This window comes from Erinaceus europaeus, chromosome 8 (assembly GCF_950295315.1).
Source record: "Erinaceus europaeus chromosome 8, mEriEur2.1, whole genome shotgun sequence".
Lineage (NCBI taxonomy): Eukaryota > Metazoa > Chordata > Mammalia > Eulipotyphla > Erinaceidae > Erinaceus > Erinaceus europaeus.
The window spans coordinates 119967903-119992189 of NC_080169.1; the positions used below are offsets into that span (position 1 = coordinate 119967903).

At 40.3% G+C, this 24287-nt stretch overlaps 1 protein-coding gene across 1 annotated transcript in view; it reads left to right on the forward strand.

The window, feature by feature from the left end:
- CNTNAP2 (contactin associated protein 2) overlaps positions 1 to 24287 on the forward strand; it is a 2382269-nt gene that overhangs the window by 1454154 nt on the left and 903828 nt on the right. The window contains exon 10 of the mRNA XM_060195676.1: positions 872 to 1043. Coding sequence (XP_060051659.1) covers positions 872 to 1043 — 172 coding nt within the window. The remainder of the gene's footprint in view (positions 1 to 871; positions 1044 to 24287) is intronic.

The window sequence follows — 24287 nt, forward strand, 5'->3', positions numbered from 1 at the left end:
TTGGATAGAGACAGTCAGAAATTGAGAGGGAAGGTGGAGATAGGGAGAGACACATAGAGACACCTGCAGCCCTGCTTCACCACTTGTGAAGCTTTCCCCCTGCAGGTGGGGACCATGGACGTGAACCTATGACTTTGAGCACTGTAAGATGTGCTGTCATCCAGATGTGCCACCACCCAGCCCCAAGAGTTGTGCATATTTCTACTGAGAAATCAGAATGGTAATTGATTGGTGATGCTATTTGAACGCTGTCCTTGTTGTTTTGCTTTGTTGTTGTAATTATTACTGTTGTTGTTGTTATTGATGTTGTCGTTGTTAGATAGGACAGAGAGAAATGGAGAGAGGAGGGGAAGACAGAGAGGAGGAGAGAAAGATAGACACCAGCAGACCTGCTTCACTGCCTGTGAAGTGACCCCCCCTGCAAGTGGGGAGCCAGGGGCTCAAACCCAGATCCTTATACCAGTCTTTGCTCTTCGCACCACGTGCTCTTAACCTGCTGTGCTACCGACCACCTCCCTAGCAGGTGTCTTTTTGTCTCTCTCCCTCTATAACTCCCCCTTCCTTTCCAATCTCTCTCTGTCTCTATCCAAAATTAATTAATTACTAAAATAAATACTTTAAAAATATTTTACAGAAGAAAAAATAAGTGTCAGTGGTGGTAAACCCCAAAGCCAATATTCAGCTGAGTCTAGCCCTCCTCCTCTTCTCGAAACAATCTCTGTCTCACAAGACATCATTCTGCTCGCTGAACATGGTGTCAGCAAGGACAGGAAAGAGTCCCTGGGCACCTAGGCTGAGGGAACAATGTTTGTAGGAGTCCGGTGAAGCACCCTTGTCCACATGTGAACCTGTCACCTCTTCTCTCTCCCAGGTTTTCGGAACCAGATGAGTAACTCCAGTCACTCTGTCCTTCAGTCATCCTTCCAAGGGTGCATGCAGCTCATCCAAGTGGACGATCAGCTGGTCAATCTGTACGAGGTGGCCCAGAGGAGGCCAGGAAGTTTCGCAAATGTCAGCATCGACATGTGCGCCATCATAGACAGGTAAAGGCTATTCCTTTTTCTTAAAAGAAATGATTATTTTTATTAACTTATTGGATAGAAACAGCCATAAATTGAGAATAAAGAGGATATAGAAAGGTAGCAAGACAGAGAGACATCTGCAATACTGCTTCCACATTTGTAAAGCTTTCCCCCTACAGGTGGGGGCAGAGGACTTGAACCTGGGTCCTTGTGCTCAACCAGATGTACTATCACCTGGTTCTCAAAGCTATTTCTTCTCCAGAGCACATCTAGAGTCTGCAAATGCTTGATTTTGGTCATGAGGGTGAGGAATGCAGAAAAACACACACACACAGACACACACACACACACACACACACACACACACACGTGCACACGCGCACACACACTCCTTTTTTAAAAAATATTTATTCATTTATTTTTTTGTTGCCCATGTTGTTTTATTGTTGTAGTTATTGAAGTTGTCGTTGTTGGATAGGACAGAGAGAAATGGAAAGAGGAGGGGGAGACAGAGAGGGGGAGAGAAAGACAGACACCTGCAGACCTGCTTCACCGTTTGTGAAACGACTCCCCTGCAGGTGAGGAGCCGGAGGCTTGAACCAGGATCCTTTTGCCAGTCCTTGTGCTTTGTGCCATCTGCGCTTAACCTGCTGACCTATAGCTCGACTCCCTCACACACACTCCTATGAAGGATAAGGGGGGGGGGGGGCTATCTATCTTGCCTCTTGTATCTGTGACATTCATAGTGACCTGAATCAGCCCAAGTATGTGTGACAAAGCCATCTGTGACATCACCTTACCTCCCCAGTATCCTTTGAGAGATGTGAGCGTGATGTAGAGGATATTGCTTGTAGCATTGGACTGAAGATGGAAATCAATGTCTTTGTCATTTTTTTTTACTTCTCCCCACAACTACAAGGGTCCCTTTTGCCAGAGTTTAGCTCCACGGTATGCGAGTCCAGCTCCTGCAAGGGTTCAAAGGAGGGAAAGGAAATGAAAACACTCAGAGTCAAGGAACCTTGAAACCATTCAGGTCATGGCCTGGAATGGGAATGCTGAACATATTTATTGGAACATACTTATACAAAAAATATTTGCAAACTTCCTGAGGAATTTGGATCCTTCACCCAATTATGTAATTATTTGTCTCATTGAACTGAGCTATTCTCCCATTCTCTAATCTAGTTTAGGAGAAGGTCAGAAGCAAATGGTGCTGGCCTTCTCTGCACATCATCTAAGAGAGCTTGTGTGTTTCAACCCATCTGCCTCTAGGTAGCTGACTCATCAGCGCACAGCTTAGAGTATTTGCCTCTAAAAACCAATCCACAGGTTCTATGGTGAGGTTTTTCTCAGAAAAGGATTTCCACCATTTTTCTCTTTAGATCAGTATGGCCTGTCTCCTACACCCTTGCTCTCATGGTCTTGACAACTCTGGGAAGCTTGGTTCCATAGGTTGTTGCCACTTTAAGGCAAAAAAACTTGAAAACCGGCTGGTGAACTGCAGACAGATTTATAGCAGTGCACTGTTCAGTGCAATGGAATCTGCATCCAGAAAGACATGTACTGATATATTGCAAGCTCCCATCTTTACTCACTCTGTGCAGCTCTGAGAAGAAATTAAACAGGAAAAGTAGACTTCTTTCACAATGGGAAGTTACAACTTTCATACGAGATGCTGAGGTAGTGCTGCATACACCACCTAATTGTAGTTCTTAGAAATGTCTTTTTTTAATTTTTATTTATAAAATGGAAGTATTGACAAGACCATAGGATAAGAGGGGTACAATTCCATACAGTTCCCACCACCAGAACTCTGCATCCCATCCCCTCCCTTGATAGCTTTCCTATTCTTTATCCCTCTGGGAGTATGGACCCAGGGTCATTATGGGGTGCAGAAGGTGGAAGGTCTGGCTTCTGTAATTGCTTCCCCACTGAATGTGGCTGTTGGCTGGTTGATCCATACTCCCAGCCTGTCTCTCTCTTTCCCAAGTGGGGCAGGGCTCTGAGGAAATGGGGCTCCAAGACACATTGGTGAGGTCATCTGCCCAGGGATGTCAGGTTGGCATCATGCTAGCATCTAGAACCTGGTAGCTGAAAAAAGAGTTAACATATAGAGTCAAAAAATTGTTGACTGGGAGCTGGGCAGTGGTGCAGTGGGTTAAGCCCATGTGGTGCAAAGCGCAAGGACCAGTGTAAGGATCCCAGTTCGAGCCCCCGTTCCCCACCTACAGGGGAGTCGCTTCACAGGCAGTGAAGCAGGTCTGCAGGTATCTGTCTTTCTCTTCCCCTCTCTGTCTTCCCCTCCTCTCTCCATTTCTCTCTGTCCTATCCAACAAGGATGACAACAACAGCAATACTAACTACAACAATAAAAAACAACAAGGGCAACAAAAGGGAAAATAAATTTTAAAATGTATTAAAAAATGTTAACTAATCATGAATCTAAAGGTAAGAATATTGCAGATGAAGATTAGGGGGTCTCCATTTTGGAAAAAGCTAATAGGTTTATTTTAGGTATATTCCAAGGGGTCTATGACTACTAGTTTTTGCCTGAACCTGACATCTAATATGCACGTGGACCCAGGTTACTGTCTGGGGAGATGGTGTCATAGTTGGAAAAAGGGCTAGAAAGTTGGATCAGGGAAGAGAGTAGCTCCCAAATATGGGAAAGGTATATAAATATTGTTAACTGTAAAAAGTGCTTTTCTTTTCTCATATGGCAATGTTTTGAAGTGTTTTTCCCATGAAACAAAGTCTAATCCCAATTTGAAATTAATCTGGTGACTGTAGGCATTTTTTCAAAACTTTTATGGAAGATTTGTCTTGGTCTGAAGATTAATTTCAAATTTTTGCAGACAAAAGTTCAATAAAGTTCTTTTTAATTTGTCAGCAACATAGCATTTCTGCTTCTGTTACCCTCAACATAGCTTAGGATGTAAGTGTAATAGTCCAATTTCATTTAAGAGATCATTGGTGACAACATTCAGACATATAGGGAATCTTAAACATATATAAAATTGTTTAAAATGAAATTTGTCTGCTTTCATCTAATGTGAGTGAAATATGATTGTGAAATAGGATGGTAAATTGCAATTTCTAATGGCAGTAAAATTTTAAAGCTTTATTATGTTTATAAGATTTAATAACTTCTAATATACATGTATGAATATGCAGACCCTCAACATGATAGCCTAATCAGTTTATATTTAAATAGGAAAGTGCCTAATTTTAGTCGAAATATACTACTGATTTTAGAACGATCCGTACTGTCATGGCATCTATTTTTTGCCTAAAGCAAGTGCTCAAAATAATCACCAAATTGAGAAATGAGTGTTAGAGATCATATATATTTCCAGATGAATAGTGGATGTTTATCTATAAATTTTGATAATTGTTTTCCATTCAGGAAGATTTTCTGGCTTTAGTGACAGTTATACAGTATATGGAGGTATTTTAATATCTTGTCCATTTTCCATGTCAGTGACTTTAATGGTACAATAATTTCTGTCAGTAATGCTGAGATCAGTTCATTTGACTTTTGTCAGCAGACTGGGTTTTATGGTGATGTTTTTATTTCTTGACGAATAGCACGTTTCCCGGGAATTATCCTTGAGTTCTTAGCCTCTAAAAACTCAGACTGTCATGTTTCGCTTCTGCTTAGTTATTGATTTTTACTTTGATTACTCTCTTTTTATTTTATTTTATTATTGAGACCCGATTGGGTTACAAATCTATACATGTATGACTTTCACATATCAGTAATATGTGAAACAGTAGGTTTCTTTATTCTAGAATTCCACCAGTTTAAAATCTAAAAACACTGTAAATGGAGCCAGGAAGTGGTGCACTGGGTTAAGCACACATAGCACAAAGCACAGGGACACAGGCAAGGATCCCAGTTCAAGTCCCAACTCCCCACCTGCAGGGAGGTTGCTTCACAAGTGGTGAAGCAGGTCTGCAGGTCTCTCTCTCTCTCTCTCTCTCTCTTTCTCTCTCTCTCTCTCCCCCTATATTCCCCTCCTCTCTCAATTTCTCTCTGTCCTATCCAATAAAGAAAAAGAAAGAAAGAAAGCACAAAATTAAAAATAAATGGCCACAGGAGCTGTGGATTTGTACTGCAAGCACATGGCCCCAGCAATAACCCTAGAGATAAAAAAAAAAAAAAAAAAAGAAAAGAAAAGAAAACAGAAATACTTAAAATAAAATAAAATAAAAACACTGTAGATTTTGTGCTCGGGTTGGCGCAGAGGAGATCAGACTCAGGCTGCGCTGCCCGGGCCTTGCTGGGGCCTGAGAAGTGCTGCAGCGGTTGCTGGGCTGACCGGAGCCTGCGCTTCTTTCTCTTAGGGGTTATTTCTCGTTTATTACATGCGTGAGAGAGCTTCACGGGAGGGGGAGAGGAAGAGAAAGACTCGAGCCAGAATAGCCGGTGTACGTGGGGCCAGGCTCGAACCCGGAACTTGAAGCACGGAAATTGTACCTGTTGTGTCATTTGCCCAGGCGGGGTCTTTGCGCTTTTGATAGTTACACCTAAGCCTGGTTCAGCTCTGCCTCACGGTGGAGTTGGGGATCGAACCTGGGACCTTGCAACCTCGGGCATGGAAGTCTTTTGCAGAACCATGATGCTATCTCCCCAGCCCCGAGGTGTTCTTTAAAGCAGCGCTTTTCTTTATTATTATTATTATTATTATTATTATTATTATTATTATTATTATTATTATTATTATTTATTGTATAGAGATAGCCAGAAATTGAGAAGGAAGGGGGAAATAGTGGCGAAGTGACAGAGACACCTGCAGCCCTGCTTCACCATTTGCAGAGCTTTCCCCTTGCAGGTGGGGTCTGGGGGCTCGAACCTGGGTCCTTGTGCACTGTAATAATATGTGCACTCAACCAGGTGCGCCACCACCCGGCCCCAGAGCAGTGCTTTTCATAGTAGTAATAGCAACAAAGGTAACGTCAGACTCTTGAGGGCCCGGCCCGTAGCGCAGCAGGTTAAGCGCACGTGGCACAAAGCACGGGCGTAACGATCCCGGTTCGAGCCCCCGGCTCCCCACCTGCAGGGGAGTCACTTCGCAGGCGGTGAAGCAGGTCTGCAGGTGTCTGTCTTTCTCTCCCCCTCTCTGTCTTCCCCTCCTCTCTCCATTTCTCTCTGTCTTACCCAACAACAACAACATCAATAATAACTACAGCAATAATACAAGGGCAGTAATAAACTTTATCAGGCTACACAGATGCAAGGCTTGCTCCACACAGGACTTTATCTTATGCAGGCCTGCAGGACTTGGGGGCCGGGGTTCTAAGCTTTATCTTTCACTCTACTTTGTCACTTTAAACTCAAGAAGAAAAAATAAATAAATAAAATAAAATAAAATAAAATAACACTGTAAAGTTAGTAGATTTACTAACTCTTTAAAGTGTTAATAAAATCGCTGTGAAGTGTTATGTGTGTGCGATACAGGCATATATATATATATATATATATATATATATATATATATTAATGTTTTATTGATTTAATAATGATCGACAAGACCATAGGATAAGAGGGGTACAATTCTACACAATTCACACCACCAGAACCCAGGGTCATTATAAGGTGCAAAAGGTGGAAGGTCTGGCTTCTATAATTGCTTCTCCTCTGGACATGGGCGTTGACAGGTGGATCCATACTCCCAGCCTGTCTTTCTCTTTCCCTAGTGGGGCAGATCTGGGGGAGGTGGGGCTCCAAGACACATGGTGGGGTCGTCTTCCCAAGAAAGTCTGGTTGGTATCATGGTAGCATCTGTAACCTGGTGACTGAACAGCACTAAGGTATAAAGCAGGACAAATTGTTTACTAATCAAGAACCTAAAGGCAAGAATAGAGCAGATGAGATTTTGGGACCTTGTGTGAACCACTAAGAGGCTCTTTGATGGCTTACCAGGTGTCTAAGCCTGTCCTGCAGTAACATGGGTGAGAAATCCCATCACACTTTATCTATAAGTTGCCAGCTCAGCTGTGGTTTGATTTCCCCCCAGAAACTTTGTAACTGTTTCCTTGTTACTATTTTATTTGAAAACAGCTTACGTTATCCTCAAATAGACTACACTGGGTCTTTTTTACTTTCAGATTTCAGCTTGATTGATTTGAAAACTGCTTTTGCAAAGAAGAAGGATAAATGAAAAGATAGGGTAGGAAAAAATATACATATAGAAAAGCGACCACGGTTTTTGTGATACATTAAGTGACAATAGGAACAGCTGCAGTGATTTGATGAGCAGTACTTGGGGAAATAGTTTGAAGATGTTTCTTAAGTAGTTTTGCTGTGTGTCATGCCAAAATACCCTGTGATTGGAGCTCATGTTTTTCTTTTATTTGTGTGTCTATGTGCCTGTGACTCTTCTTTGCTTATTTGATTTCTGAAAATCAGCTAACAGAGCAACAGGCCAAGTGACAGAATGATTCATCTAACAGTGATTTCTGAAGCATCCATGATGTCTGGCTTTGGGATAGGCAGTTAGGGTAAATCATTGAACATCACAGACAAAGATCCTTGCGTCTGTGAAGCTTGCATTCTGGAAAGAGGCAAGCTGTAATAAACAAGTAAATTTTATTGTGCAATGGAAGAAATGAATGCTATGGAACAACTGAAGCAAAGCCAAGTGGACTGGTGTTCCAGGAATCTGAGGTGTTGGCTGGGCTAATTGGTCAGGAGGAAAAAAAAAAAAAAAAATATATATATATATATATATATATATATATATATATATATATATATATGAATTTGGGAGATGGAAGATGTAAAATGATTGACCAATTTGCAGAAAATATTACAGATAGAAAAGCAGTCACTGTGGTAATAATGATAGGGATAATCTGGGATCATTAAGGACTGGGGTGTTTTGTTTGGAAGGACAAGAAGAGAATGGAAGAGAGGAGCACGAGGCAGTTCTAGAATTCCTGGGATCATTCAGGAGAGAACTCGGCACCATTGCAGGTTGCTGGAGTGAGAAGTAGCATGACTAGCTTACCTTTTAAAGGGATGAATATTGTGATGTGGAAAACAGCTCATCTAATAGAGCACAGGATTTGTATACTTGAGGCTCCCAGTACAATGTTTGCTGCTACTGTGTGCTGCTCTTTGAGTCCCTCCCCCCAAAAAATACTCCTAGGGGCCAGACAGTAGCGCAGCAGGTTAAGCACACACTGGTAAAAGCACAAGGACCAGTGTAAGTATCCAAGTTCTGGCCCCTGGGTCCCCACCTGCAGGGGGTGTTGTTTCACAAGCTGTGAAGCAGGTCTGTGGGGGTCTGTCTTTCTCTCCCCCTCTCTGTCTTCCCTTCCTCTATGAATTTCTCTCTGTCGTGTCCAACAACAATAACAGCAATAACAATAATGACAACAAAGGCAACAAAAATAGGAAAGGATGGCCTCCAGGAGCAGTGCGTTCGTACTGCAGACACCAAGCCACAATAATAACCCTGGAGTAAAAAATCAAAAACAAAACAAAACAAAAAAACACTCCAAGTCACTGATTGTTAAAGAAGTAGAAATAAAGACATACACAAAATACCACTTCACTCCTCTGAGAATGTTATACCTCAGCAAGAATAGTAACAACAAATACTGGTGAGGTATTGGGGATAAAGAAACCCTCCTGCACTGCTGGTGGGAATGTGAATTGGTCCAAACCTGTAGAGATAAGTCTGGAGAAGTCTCAGAGGGCTATCCCGATGACCATGCCCTTCACCTTCACTGGAGAAACCACTCATAACCTTGCGGCATCTGAAAAGAAAGGTGAGGAGACACGTGCTCTGAGGTGAGCTCTGGTTGCACAGGAGATAAGGACTGTAGGTGTGAGTTCAAGCCTCTTATCTAGAGGAGTTGATTGTCACAGACTGTATGTCTTGTGAGTCAACTGGCTTGTTTGAATCAACTATGAGTTGATGTTATCTGAGACCTAGGAACTGCAGAAGCTCATGATGGAGTATTTGGAGTTTCCTTAAGTGGTCTTCATGCCTGGAGTGACAAAGCTAATCTATTTTGTGGGCAGCAGTGAAGCTTGCTTTACATGTTGTGATTTGTTCTGTGAAATCTGGGACCATCCTCCAGACTTAGCCACTGGAGACCTGTTGCCTTGGTCATAGGCAGAAGCAAGGTGAGACAGAGTCCTGGTGACAGGAGATAAACAAGTGTTCTTGACACAGCTTTGACTTTCCTGAGACATAAGACACTAATTCCTTCTACCTTCTTGATTGAAATTCAGACCTCACACCTAGGAGTATCCAGTCAAAAAGATCATCTTCTGGTATGCTAAAGTCAGCAGCATCCTTTTTTAAAAATGCAGATATCCTTTTTAAAAAATTCATTTTTTATTGGAAGAATTAATGGTTTCCAATGAATTGAGTTGATAGTTCATATGGAACATTTCTCAGTTTATTTCAAAGTATTCTCCCCCTAGCCTTTGTCCCTCTCTAACATCAGGCACTAGGAACTAGGAGCCCCCCCTCCTTCATAGTTCTTTACTTAGGTTCAGTGCACCAAATTCAGTCCAAATTCTACTTTTTGATTCCCCTTTCTATTCTAATTTTTCAGCTTCTGTCCATGAGTTAAATCATCCTATATTTATCCTTCTCTTCCTGGCTTATCTCACATCACATGATTTCTTCAAGCTCCATCCAATAAGAGGTAAAGAAGGTAAATACATCATTCTTAATAGCTGAGCAGTATTCCATTGTATATCTAGACCACAACTTTCTCAGCCATTTATCTGTTGTTGGACACCTGGGTTGCTTCCAGAATTTGACTATTACAGATTGTGCTGCTATGAACATAGGTATGCACAGATTTTTTTTTTATGAATGTATGGCAAAGAAGCCTATTTCTATGAGTCAGATTTTATTTCTCAGAGAATCAAAGGCAGAAGTGGTATGCCTACTCTTCCATATTTAACATCAACTGGTCCCATCTTGATAGAAGAGTAAGCAGGGACAAAACTCCATGAGTGAAATATCCTTAAAAGTTAAGAGAATGGCCTTTTGTATAGGAAGTATTGCTTTGTCTGTCAGTGACTTTCCATGGAGAGAGAATGTGGGAATCAAATGTTTGTACAGAGACAAACCCAGTAACAATGGGTCACTAGAAGTTAAAGTATTTTAACCTCTGTCATATGATCATAAGAAACAAAATCTGCAGACATTCCAGAGGGTGGAAAAAGAAGAATCAGTGTTCTATCTTAATCCCAGCTTACACAATTACCCCCAAGAGGCAGTGGAGAGACGAGATCCCATTTCTGAGGCTGTCATTAAATCTTCATTGCAGTTTTGGAGGAGAGGAGTACATAAGCACAAACCGAGATTATGTATTTATTTATTTATTGTATTGTCTTTATTTATTTATCAGACAGAGACAGCCAGAAATTGAGAGAAAGGAAAAGACAGAAAGAGAGAGAGAGAGAGAATCTTACTTCACCACTCGTGAAGCTTTCCCCCTGCAGGTGGGCACCAGGGGCTTGAACCAGGGTCCTTGTACAATGTGTGTGCTTAGCCAGGTGCTCAATCACCTGGCCTGGTTTATTATTATTATTATTATTTAGTTTTGTATTTTCTTTTTTATTTTCAAGAACATTTACCCAAGTTGTTATATACCTTTTTCCATGAAAAATTGTGCAAATGATTTTTTTTTTTTTGTAAGAGCATTTTAAGTGAGGGTTGGAGACACAGGGTGTGAGCTGATTCCCAAGGAGGCTAACTCCACTGAAAGTCTGAACTATTACAGAGTAGGTTAATGAGTTTGTAAGGAGGACAAGCATGTCTAGCTGAGCATATCTGGAGATTCCAGCCCTGCCTTAGATAAGAAACATATCTGTCACTAGTTATTTTATAAAACCAATCTCTATTTGCCTTTAAGGTACCATTTCCAGTGAAATTCAGAAAAAAACTACTTACATACATAAACTTAATTAACCTAGTAACATGTATACACACACATGTGGGTGTCTAATAGAAGACTCAAACTGAGTCATAGATCAAAGTCTCCTAGGTACCACTGAGCCATTTATTATGTTCATCTGATGCCCTAGCAGGGTCCTCAAGTCAGGCTTCATGTCAGACATCATCAGAGGGATGGATCCTGTTCCACAGGATCTTGTCATCTCTACCCTTCTGCATTCCCCCTGGATCCAAACATCCTTACACCTGAAAATCAGCCTCTGTACTAAGGGGTCACCGTACTGACCTTTCTCCCTCCAGAGTTAGGAGGAGCTTGGACTTCCACTGGGCTCAAATTTGGGATCTGTGTAAAGGGCTATCTCTTTCCAATCTCTAGGCCTGTCTTAATGTTAACACTGGAGAAATTTCTCAGTTCTAAGTAAAGCAGAATAATGGATATTTCTAGTGTGTCCAGCTCTTCCCCTCCTTCTAACTGCCTTTTTTGGTGGTCTACCAGCACTCCAAACACACCATAGTTAATTTCAGTTGTAAGTAGCTTGCAAGAGATCTAGGCGTGTGTGTGTGTGTGTGTGTGTGTGTGTGTGTGTGTGTGTGTGTGTAGGGGGGGTGGGGATAAATATTTGAAGCTTTCTTCTACCCTTTGAATGCCCTGTTCTACATATAACCCTCCAGCAGCTGTCTAGCACTGGCATGAGGTCCCCTGTTGGTCAGTAGTGAAATCTTTCATGCCTGAGGCACAAGATATATATATATATATATATATATATATATGTATATATATATATATATATACCCTAGGGCATAGTATCCAAGATGCATGTCATTTAATTAAGTAACCATCTCAAAATACAAAGGCAAATATAAAGAGAGAGAGACAGACAGAGAGAAGAGAGAGACTAGTGGGTGGCTTGGTGGTGCCTTACCTAACCAAGCATACACATAACTATGTGTGAGGACCCAGGTTCAAACCCTTGTCCCCACCTGGGGAAATAGGGCACAAATGTCACCATCAATGGAGCCATGCTGCAGATATCTTTTCTCTGTGTCTCCCCCTGCATCTTTCATCTTTCATTCTCTATCAAAGAGTAAGGAAATATGAAAAGATAGTCACTGGGAACAGTGGCACTAAGCATGCAGGCACTGAGCCCTCCTGGCAACCCTGGTGACAAAAGGGAAGACAGTGATAGAAGAAAAAAAATGTAGTCAGCAGGAATGGTGGGGCTGTACAGGAATTGCACACAATTTATAATGTCCATCATTAACTGTATTAGATGACAGTTCACTATCATTCCTTGTTTCCAGTGTGCCCAATTTGTCTTTTATCTTGGTGGTGGTTTATTCTCTGCCTCCAACCCCACAGGTTAGATATGTCCAATGTCTATGTACTAAGCAGATTTGAGCTAAATAGATTAATTAGTCTATTTCTAGAAAGCCTGTTTCTTTTAGCCAGATCTGACTTATTCCATACACAAGGAGCATTACTTTTTAAAATTCCTTTGGCCATTTCAAATGTCAACACTTGGCTCTCCTTTGATTTTTTTTTTTAGCTCCATTTGCCATTAACTTCTTGGCTCTCTGAGAAGGGATCCATGGAAGAGTTCTTTGTCTATAATTAAATATTTAAGCCATAGTCTTCTCTCTAGTACACAAACAAGCCCCATTACCTAACAGCATCACACGCCCATGTGAACCCACATTCAAGCCAGTTGCTTCTCGGCAGTGATTTTATTTTAACTACAAATAGATTTCCAGAGGAATAAAACATATTTAGATATAAATAAATATACCTACAGTAAGGAAATTCCTGAAGTGGCTCACCTGGGGGGGGGGGGATAAAAGAGAAAAAAAAAGTGTAGGTAATTACTATTTTAAGATTAGATACCATTCTCCTTGGATGTTTCCCATGTCTTAGCACCAATCAAGCTGCACTTGCTTTTGGTGTGGGTTATTGTTGTGTTTTGACGTTCAAATCCTAAAGGTGGCCTAGTGCATAAAAGTAATGTCAGAAAACAGTTACATGATTGAAGAAAATCCAGAAAAAAAAGATAAAATCAATTTAACATGTACTTAAATCAACTGCAAAGAGTCAAATAAGCCATTGCCTGTTTAGCTGTGTCTTCTGATAGTAGTTTACGTGAAAAATAAAAAGGGTGCGGTTAATGGTGTACCCAATGAAACAAGGACACAGGCAAGGATCTGGGTTCAAGCCCCTGGCTCCCCACCTGCCTGGGGTATGTTTTACAAGCAGCAAAGCAGATCAGCAGGTGTCTATCTTTCTCTAAATTCCTCTGAACAGTGAGAAGACAAACTGACACACTGAAGGTTTTAAGTAAAATTTAAGTGTGTGAGAGGGTTATACTTGAATAGTACGTCACTAAATGTAATGTATTTGAAACTGTTACTATCCTCTCATCTGGAAAAATGTACATATGATTTTCATGTTTTCTTTCTGCATTGCAAATAGTGGATGGGAGCTGGAGAGTGACAGAGGACAGAGAGAGACAGAGAGAGATAGAGAGAGACAGAGAGAGACACACACAGAGAGAGAAGGAGGTCAGAGATAGGAACAGGAAAAGAAAGGGCAAAAGGAAGAATGGAAAATATTTTATTTTTTCTTTCTAACCTGATGAACAGTTCTGGTTTACTACAGTGCTGGGGATAGAACCCAAGAGCTTTAGTCATAAGTCTTTTGCATAATATTATGTTGTCTCCAGACCCAGGGAAGTTATTTCTAAGTGTCTTTTTTTTTTTTTTTTTGGTTTATTGGGATAACACATTTTCTTCTTTTGTTAAAACAGAAATGAAAAAGAAAAATCAAGAATAAAAACATGTTAGTCTGCTTCTTACAGCAGTTTGACATGACATTGTTTCCTTGCAAATTTGCCTTTATAATTGAATGATCTGTAACCTGAGAAGGGGAGAAGAGTTACATTTTTCTAGGCTAGAAAGAAATAGTTTCATTAAGATGTGGGACTGACCTTTGCCTTTAGTTGCTAATTGAACAGAAGTATTTCTTTTTAAAAAAGTTTATTTTATTATTATTATTGGATAGAGACAGCCAGAAATTGAGAGGGGAAGGGCAAATAGAGAGAGAGAGGGGTGGGGAGGGAGGGAGAGATAGAGAGATATCTGTAGCCCCGATTTACCACTTGTGAAGCCCTCCCCACCCGCCCCTTGCAGGAGGGAAGAAATACTTCTTTTTGTCACTGCAATTAAATTACTTAGAAGATAATTTTGTTTTTATTTTTTATTTTTTTATTTTTATTTATTTATTTTTTTCCTCCTCCAGGGTTATTGCTGGGCTCGGTGCCTGCACCATGAATTCACCGCTCCTGGAGGCCCGTTTTTACCCCCCCCTTTTGTTGCCCTTGTTGTAGCTTTGTTGTGGTTATTATTATTGCCCTTGTTGACACAATTCGTTGTTGGATAGGACAGAGAGAAATGGAGAGAGGAGGGGAAGACAGAGAAGGGGAGAGAAAGATAGACACCTGCAGACCTGCTTCACCGCCTGTGAAGGGACTTCCCTGCAAGTAGGTAGCCGGGGGCTCGAACCGGGATCCTTACTCCAGTCCCTGCGCTTTGTGCCACATGCGCTTAACCCACTGCGCCACCGCCCGACCTCCTTGTTTTTATTTTTATTTTATTTCATTTTTGGTTTGCAAAGCAAAGATGTTCCAATATGATTTTTTTCAGAGACAGAGAGAGAGAGAGAGAGAGAGAGAGAGAGAGAGAGACCACAGCAGTGGAACTCTTTTTCTACCAGGGTTCAAACCAGGGCCACAATATTGTGACTCCTTTTCAGAGGACTTGAACCCTAACTTTTTGAAGGGAAAACAAAACAAACAATCTGAATCTTTGGAAGAACTTATTAGAGTCTGAATCCCATTTCATTTTGTTTCCCAAGCCCTGCTTACATCAAAAAGAATATTACATGAGCCAGAGAGGACTGGAGATGAAAGGGGAAGGGAAAGGCAGCTTGCTTGGAAATTTTTTGAGAAGTGAGTCTGTCATCCATTCAAACGCACTGCAGTATCTGAAGGCAGTAACTTCATCAGTACATAGAATGATTGAAGAGGCCATTATTGGATAAAGATGGGCTAAGCGCCATGCAACATTGGTTTATATGATTATTCTATGTGTGCAAGTGGATCTTATTAAAGTTTCATTCCAATGGTTCCCTGATCTTTGCTAAGTCCCAGAAAGCCTTCCTCAACAGGAAAATTATCCTCATGGACATATTCTAGTGAGAAATCCTTCCTGAAAAAATGGACACCTCTTTACAGTGATGTATTGCTTTTTAGTTTCATAAATGTCAAGCATTTGAAAATTCAAGAAGAAATACAAACCTTGAAAATCATATCTGAAGTGACATCAGAAAATCATGCACTGGGTCTGGGTGGTGGTGCAACTGGTTGAATACATGTGTTACAATGCACATGGATCCAGGTTCGAGACCCCCAGTCCCCACCTGTAGGGGGAAAGTTTTGTAAGTGGTGAAACAGAGCTTTCTGTGTCTCTCACTCTCTATCTCCCTCTTCCTTTCAATTTTTGGTTGCCTCTATGCAATAAATAAATACAGATGATTAATTTTTTTAATTATTTTTAAAAAAGAAAGTCATACACAGAGTCAAGTGCTTGTTTTTTTTATTTCTTTATTTGGGAATGAATGTTTTACATTCGACAGTAAATACAGTAGTCTGTATTTGTACATGCATAACATTTCTCAGTTTTCCATATAACAATACAACCCCCACTAGGTCCTCTGTCACCCTTCTTGAACCTGTACCCCCCCCCCCCATAGAGTCTTCTACTTTGGTGAAATACGCCAATTCCAGTTCAGGTTCTACTAGTCAAGTGCTTCTTATAGATTCAAGACATTTTGTTAACCTTCTGGGGAGGTCAGAGGTTGGGTATTGATCTATATGAAGAGGAAACCAAAAGAAGCAAAGGAACATCTGTTCCCCTGGGGGATGGGCTAGCGGAGCCATGCAGATATGAAATAATCTTAAGTAGACTGTAGGCTCTATAGAAATGCATTTTCTGCTACATCATTGCAGCAGTGCTTTCCGTGGTCAAGGGATGAAGTGGAGGGGTGTTAGTGAGGGTTGCAGTGTTGATGGAAGCTAGAAACATATGTTGAACTTTAGTGAAATGGAAGCCTCTGCTTCCATTTAGATAGAAAGGTCAGAATGTTTTGGGCAGATGCAGAAGGGTAGCTTATGGCTCTAAGAGTGCTTCAAATATCCATGTCATACATCTGAGAAATCAACTTGACTATTTCAACCAAAGCAGAAAGTTAGTGTAGGAGGCATATTAGGATAGGAGACATACAGGTCATGAGATGAAAAGTAAAGAGATAATGAGTAAAGAGAAAGCAGGAGAACTCATAATCTGCCCAATATGGTGGTCACCAGTTCAATATGGCCAAAGGGCACATGAAAAAAAACTGATTTCAACTGAGATGTGCTGTAAGTATAAACGCACATTAGATCGTGCATATTACATATCAACAAAGGAAGAGAAAAATATAGTGACTCCTCAATGTTAATTTTACCTCTTCTCATTTTTGTAATGCAGAAACTATGAAAACTGAAACTTCATATGCTATGTGGGTTAGATGGTATTTTTTTTAAACAGGCAATGATCATCTGTAATCTTCCACCAAGTAGTTATATTTGAAAACTGCAGCTTAAAAGGACTCTCAGATATTGTTCTGGACTCATGAGATGATACATTAGGTCTGTGTAGTTTCTAATTAGACTCAGTCATTTGTCTTCTATAATTGTTTGATTATAGAGACAATGGAGACTCCAGAAGTTCTGTGAAAACTCACATCTTTGTGAGATTCTCAGTCCCTTTTAATTAGGCAGAAATATTTTTAAGCCCTAAATATTTTTCTATACCCTCTCCAGAGACTGTTTCTACAGACTTAGAAACAAAGTGTGTTGGTATTCTTCAAGATTATTAATTCCCTGTTCATTAAATAAAATAAAATAAAAATTGAAGGCAGTGAAAGAAGGCCTAAGTTAAGTAGATAAAATTTTAGTTGAACACATTAGAACTTCTTGGTTCAATATTAATTTCTTCCACTAAAATTTCTGTCAGTCATACATCTATACATAAGTCAATATCTGTGAAGTGTGTGTTTTTATTAGACATGACCTTCTTTTTTTTCTAGAAAGAGCCAATGACAGCTTCTTAGTCAAATCTTAATCTTCTTATTTTTTATGTGAAATATCTAAAGTACATAAACCAGCACTTATGTGATGACTTCAGAAAGAACTTAAAGATCCAGACACTAATTCCAGTTTCTATTGTCCCAGTCACAAAATGGCTACCAAAACACTGAACATTTTATCTAGAGTCACATTTCTTTATGAAGAAAATAGACAACTCCAAATTATCTTTACAGAAGTCATCCTAGAAATCCAGTGCCACATTTTCATTTACATATTATATGGATTTAGTATTTTTACCACCACTGACTCAAAGAGAAAGATAGGGAAATCATAACTTTTAGAATATGCCTATGTACTTGAGTTGAGTCATTAGGTTTTGCGCACTGGAAGTAAAGCCCTCTTTCACTTATTTATCCTCTGCCTTCTTCTCAGATCAATAGTGAGAAAATATTAGATCAATTCCTTCATAATATAATGTACTGAGAATATTTTATAATAGTGGTTTAGAATCACAAAATGTGGTAAATGCTTCTTGTTAGCCAATTAACTGCAATTAATAGGAAAACAAGTGAGTTTTCTTGTTCTGTTCACTGATGGAGACTTTCTTTATGGAGAAATTGAATTATGTAGTCATGAGTGAACAGAAAGCTGTTAAAAAGAGAGATGTTGGGAGTCGGGCGGTAGCGCAGTGGGTTAAGTGCATGTGGTGCAGCGTAAGGATTGCCATAAGGATCCCGGTTCGAGCCCCCGGCTCCCCACCTGCAGGGGAGTTGCTTCACATGTGGTGAAGCAGGTCTGCAGGTGTGTATCTTTCTCTCCCACTCTCTGTCTTCCCCTCCTCTCTCCATTTCTCTCTGTCCTATCTAACAACCACTACAACAATAAACAACAAGGGGAAAAAAAGGGAATAAATAAATAAATTTTAAAAATTTGAAAAATAGAGATGTTTTAGAGCAAGGTGGTGGCACACCTAGATGAGCACACATGTTACAGTGCACAAGGACTTAGGTTCAAGTTCCTAGTTTTCACCTGCAAAGGTAAAACTTCACAAGTGGTAAAGCATCAATGAAGCTGATTCTCTCTCCTTCTTTACCCCCCTTCATTTTCAATTTCTCTGTTTCTATAAAATCAATATATAAGTAGAAAATTGTTTAGAAAAAACATGTTCAAGACTAAAAAAGTTCTGTTAAACTACAATAATATTTCCTCAAGAGAACATTTTTAGGGAATGGTTTATGGGAATGTTGGAGCTCAACTGATGAGGACTGGTGTAAAAACAAAATATCAGAAGTAATAGAATAAATATTTGTACCCAGAGGAATACTTTCTGTAACAGGGATAGATGACAGAGAGATTAGTGATTAGAATTACAAGTTCATGATGAATAAGAAACATAGGGTAGGGAGAGAGGGGCAAATATAGTTTTTATTGGAGGTAATTCTTTCATAGATTATGTTTGGAATCTTTCAGGTTTATCCATGTCAGCTGTAAGTTTGTTGAATGATAGATTCTTTTCAGTGGGCATATAGAAATAATAGCTACTATACATTAACCTTCAAAGATGGTGCTCTGTTTGTGGTTCATGGCCAGACTGAGAGTCCAGCCAATAACCACTGCAGTCTCACTCCCAGATGCCTGATCAATGCAATTCAGGTGGAAGGAAAGAAGCCTGGATGGTGTGGAGTGAAGTTTTGCTTTAGTGACTGGGGCTGTCTACTGTCTTTAATCTTCCCTGTGAGGAGATAATCATCATACTAGAAATTGTATTATAGTAGAGAGCCTGATGGGATAGAAGGAGTCTAGACAGTGTGATCTAGCCCTGTGTTGAATACCCAAACTGTGTATCTCCCTGCATAAACAGATAAGGGCCTTCCTTGAACCAAGAGAATTCATAATAGGGAGTTTATTTTGACATGAGTTTGCATGTCTGAGTGATGGAAGTACCAAGGATAGAACACAATGCTTCCTAGGTACAAATCATATGTTCTATCAATGAACTACCTCTCATGTAACTAAAAAACTAGATGCATAACTTCATTTCAATGGGGCTCTGGCCTGAGACATGCAAAATACCACTACTGGGAAACCTCCTTGGGTCAACTAACTAATTCCTTTAGGAAGAGAGGAGAGAGAGAGAAAAAAAAATAGAGAGAAAAGAGAGACACCATAACACTATTCCTAGAGTTTCACCAATATGTATAAGATAAAGTTTTCTACTGTATATTCATTAGTACTTTTACCTGTTTTTCTGGGTCACCAGAAGTTCTGTGTCTCCATCTCAGAAATATATCATAACCAACACTACAACTCATGTTTTTCCACTTTAAGAAGTACCTACAAAGAAAAATCAAAATTCAGGGCCAGATGGTGGTGCACCTGATTGATCAGACATGTTATAGTGCACAAGGACCCAGGTTCAAGGCCCTGGTCCCCACCTGCAGGGGGAAAGCTTCATGAGTGGTGAAGCAGGACTGCATGTGTCTCTTTTTCTCTCCCTCTCAAACTCCCCCTTCACTCTCAATTTCTGGCTGTTAATAAAAATTAAAAAGTAAAAATCGAAAGTCAAAGTTGTACAATATTGCTTTATTATATCCATTCTCTTCTGTCATATTGTAGTTATTATTATATTGAACTCATATTTGATGATAAGGAGTTTAAATGGATCAAACTGATTGCTCCTTAAAGGCAATACTGAAATTTTTAAAGTTATAATGCCTACTAATTAAAGTTCAAGAAACCCTTGGCAAGAAAAAAAAAGAGAGAATGAGATAAGCTGTTGTTTGGATTATGCTAAAGTGCATTAAATATTCAAGATTAATTAAATCCAAGTGAAAGTTTTTCAAAGAGTGCCATTTAAAGTTTGCACAAAATTTAATGCAATTTTTACAAAATACTTGCTACAAAACTCATTTCTTGTATATGGGAATTCAATCAGTAGCACAATGAAATAAGCATGAACCCATGTTGCTTTCAATCATTTCATTCTTTTGCTCTGCAAGACTCATTTATAACTGCTTAATAATTGTATGTCAGTATCAGGGGCTGGGTGGTGCTGCACCTGATTGAGTGTATGTATTACAAAATGCAAGCAAGGACCATGTTTGAGCCCCCAGTCCCCATCTGCATGGAGAGAGCTTTGCCAGTGGTGAAGCAGTGCTTTAGGTGTCATTCTGTCTCTTCCCCCCTCTATATCCCTTTCCTTCCCAATTTCTGGCTGTCTCTGTCCAATAAAGATAATAAAAAAATTATATTTTTATGTCATTTTCTGTTGGGAAATTGTGAGGATGTGGTTGAGCTCAGGAGGGCTCACAAAGCACCCTGCATTCCTGATACTATGGCCTATATACATAATCACTGTTTTGCCTGAAAGATCCCCACCCATTCCATTCATCTATCTTCTTTCTACCCTCAAGACCCTCCATGCCTGCAGGGTATTATTTAATCCTACCAGTTAAAACCCTTGAAACAGTTGATAAGGAAGTTCCTACCTTCCCAGCCCCATTTGCCTTTCTCCACCCCTTTCCTAGCCATTTCTGTTTCTGACTTACCACTTCCAGGTCTGCCCTTTAAAATCCTGTACTCTCTGATCAATAAAGAATTTTATTGCCTCACCACTGCTGTTGTTAAAGTTCTGGGCTCCAGCAGGCCGGGCTAGCTTCACGGCAGTAGACAGAGACGACCAGAGACACACGACTGGACAGTGAAGCTTTATTCACGAGTGGGCAAACATGTGCTCTCCTGTCTTTCTGCTCTGGTGGCAGAGAGAGACCCTTAAACTAATCACCACACAGATCTGTCCCGCATCCTTCTCCTCACACCTCTGCACCAAGAACTCTGGAACTACTTAGCATAGGGGAGCAGGGAGAAAAAGAGGTGTGAAACTAGCAACCAAACCAATTCTCCTGATGGGGGGAGAGCGAGACCAAACCAATGTGAAACATACAACACACTGCCACATGTTTGGTTCCTGAGTCATCTCCCTCACGTTGCTGAGTGAGTAGCAGGCCAGACTAACTGTAGTCACGTTCTCTCCAACTCAGAGAGTACACACCTGGGAAGAGGCACCCCCATGCTAGCCCAGCAATTATCTGTAGATTCATAAAATGCATAACTCTACAGTATTTGTTTATTTTCTAGAGCTACTAATGTTCCTCTTAAACCCCATTATGATTCTTTCAATACCCATCCTGATTCCCTCATTGAAGTGTTTACTGGTGGGAAATAAGAAAATAGTATTCCTATAGCTCTTCTACAGAAAAAAGTGATGGATTGGGGAAAATAGCTCAGCTGATAGAGAACAGGATTTTCTTCTATTTATTGATTTAATAATGATCAACAAGACCATAAGATAAAAGGGATACATTCCACACAATTCCTACCACCAGAGTTCTGCATCCCATCCCCTCCATTAAAAGATTTCCTATTCTTTATCCCTCTGGGAGTATGAACCCAGGATCATTATTGTGTGCAGAAGGTATAAGGTCTGGCTGCTTTTCTGTGGAACATGGGCATTGACAGGTTGATCCATACCCCCAGATTGTTTCTATCTTTCCCTAGTGGGGCGGGGCTATGGAGAAGTGGGGTTCTGGGTCACACTGGTGAGGTCATCTGTCCAGGTAAGTCAGGTTAGAGTCATGGCAGCATCTGCAACTTGGTGGCTGAAAAGTATTAAAATATAAGGCAGAAAAAATTGTTTAATAATCAGGAACCTAAATGTAAGAATATAGCAGATGATATTTGAACTTTCCATTTGGAAAAAGCTAGTAGGTCTATTTTAGGTATATTCCAAGGGGCCCATGACTATACATTTTTGCCTGAGCCTGACAGATAATATGCAGGTGAGCTAAAAATACTGTCTGGGGAGATGGTTGGAAATAGGAAGACAATGCTTACTAACCAAGAGAAGGTGGAACTCTTGGATATGATCAAAGATGGCAAATAGTCCTTGAATGAGTGTACTGTTTGCTCCATCCATAAAAATGAAAAGACTAGTCATGCAACAGCTACTCTCTTTTTCAACAAGGAAGCAAAGCTAAAGGGGTGTTACTTCATGTCTATAGGACTCTAATCATGTTAAAAATCATATTTAGAAGGCCATAAACAGGTTTCCTATGCTCCGATGATGAAAATATTCAATTTAAAAGTATAGGATCCTACTTCTTGGAGATCCACTTATCATGGTAGAGTCTGGAACTGATTAACTGCCATAAATAGGGATGCTGGTAGCGCTATGTATGCTCGATCAGTATGTCACTGTCTGACCCCTCTTCAGACATTTTATCAGGGGAATTCTGTCTTAAAACACAGCCACTGTCTCAGGGTTACTGTTTCATGCCCCCCCCCCAAGTGCATGTCTGCATCCTCCCTTCACAGTAAAGAAAACACTGGCTACTCAGCCTCCCTTCTCATCCTTCTTCCTTCTCCATTAGTGTCCTCAGATCTGCTGGAACAGACCAAAGTTTAGTAATGCTTCACTCTAGATTTTCTTGGTCCTTCCTTCCTTCCTTCCTTCCTTCCTTCCTTCCTTCCTTCCTTCCTTTCCTCCTTTCTCTCTCTCTCTCTCTTTCTTTCTTTGTCTCTTTCTTTCTATCTCTCATTCATTCATTCTTTCTTTCTGTCTCTCATTCATTCACTCATTCATTCATTCTTTCTATCTCATGCATTCATTCATGCATTCTTTTTTTCCCTTTTTCTCCATGTTTATTGCCAGCAGTACCAATCCATCACATCTGGCAGCCATATTTTCTCTTTCTCTCCCCCCCTTTTCTTTCGTCTTCGTGTTTATTGCCAGAAGTACAAATCCATCACACCTGGCAGCCATCTTTTTTCTTTCCTTCCTTCTTTCTCTCTTTCTTTCTTCCTTCCTTTCATTCTTTTTAGTTATTGGATAGGATAGAGAGAAATTGAGAGAGGATGGGAAATGAGAGAGGCAGAGAGAAAGGGAGTCACCTACAGACCTACCCCTTGTGAAGCTTCCTCCCTGCAGGTGGGGATCCAGGAGCTGGAACCTGCATCCTTGTAATGAGTCCTTGCAAATAGTATTATGTGAACTTAACTGGGTGCAACACTGTCTGCCCCCATCCTAAATTTTCTATTGCTTTGCATCTTAAATAACACACACACACACACACAAACACAGCCCATGCATACTGAATGAATAGCACTTCCAGGAACATCTACCCTTCAGAAGCACTTTGCCATTTCTGAAGCCACCACTACTGATGGTGATAGATTTTTCCTCCAAGAAACATGATTTTCCCAATGTAAAAATCATATATGCATCTTTCCCTTGGTGTTAATACTCAAATAGTAGCTGTCGCTGGAATTAGGCTTTGGATGTTAGACTGGGAAATCAGTCTCTTTGTAGGATGTTTTCACATTAATGAGAAGGGAAGTTAATTTTCAGACAATCAGATGTTTGATGGAATGTTTCAGTATCATGGGTTAGTCATCACATTGACTAGCAATCAAATCTTCAGAGGTAAAAGGCACACTCTCCAGAGCAAAAAGAGAGTAAAAGGAACCATCAGCACTCTGTTTTACCACAAGCTGGGATAGTGTTTTTTTTTCTTTTCTAACATATATTTTATTTATTGGACAGAGACATAGAAAAATTGAGAGTAAGGAGGGAGAGAGGAGCAAGACAGAGAGACATGTGCAGCATGGCTGCTCCTCTCCTGAAGCTTACCCCCTGCAGGTGGGGACCAGGAGCTTGAACCTGGATCGTTGACACTGTAACATGTTCACTCAACCAGGCATGGCACCAACCAGCCCTCTTGATAGTGTCTTCAGGCAGGCAAGCATCTCTCACTGCTTGTGAAGACTTTACCCCTGAAGGTGGAAATTTGGAACTTGAACCTGGGTTTTTGCACATTGTAACATGTGCATTCAACATTAGGTGTTCTACCACCCAGCACCCTCTGTCTCTATCTATCTATCTATCTATCTATCTATCTATCTATCTATCTATCTATCATCTATCTCTATCTCTATCTCTCATGTATAGTATAATTCTTTCATAAACTTAAATAATCAAATCAATATTTTTAAAAAGTTAAATTAAAAAAAAAGGATATGGGGCCAGGTGGTGGCATGTCCAGTTGACACGCACATCACTATGCACAAAGACCCAGGTTCAAGTCCCCAGTCCCCAC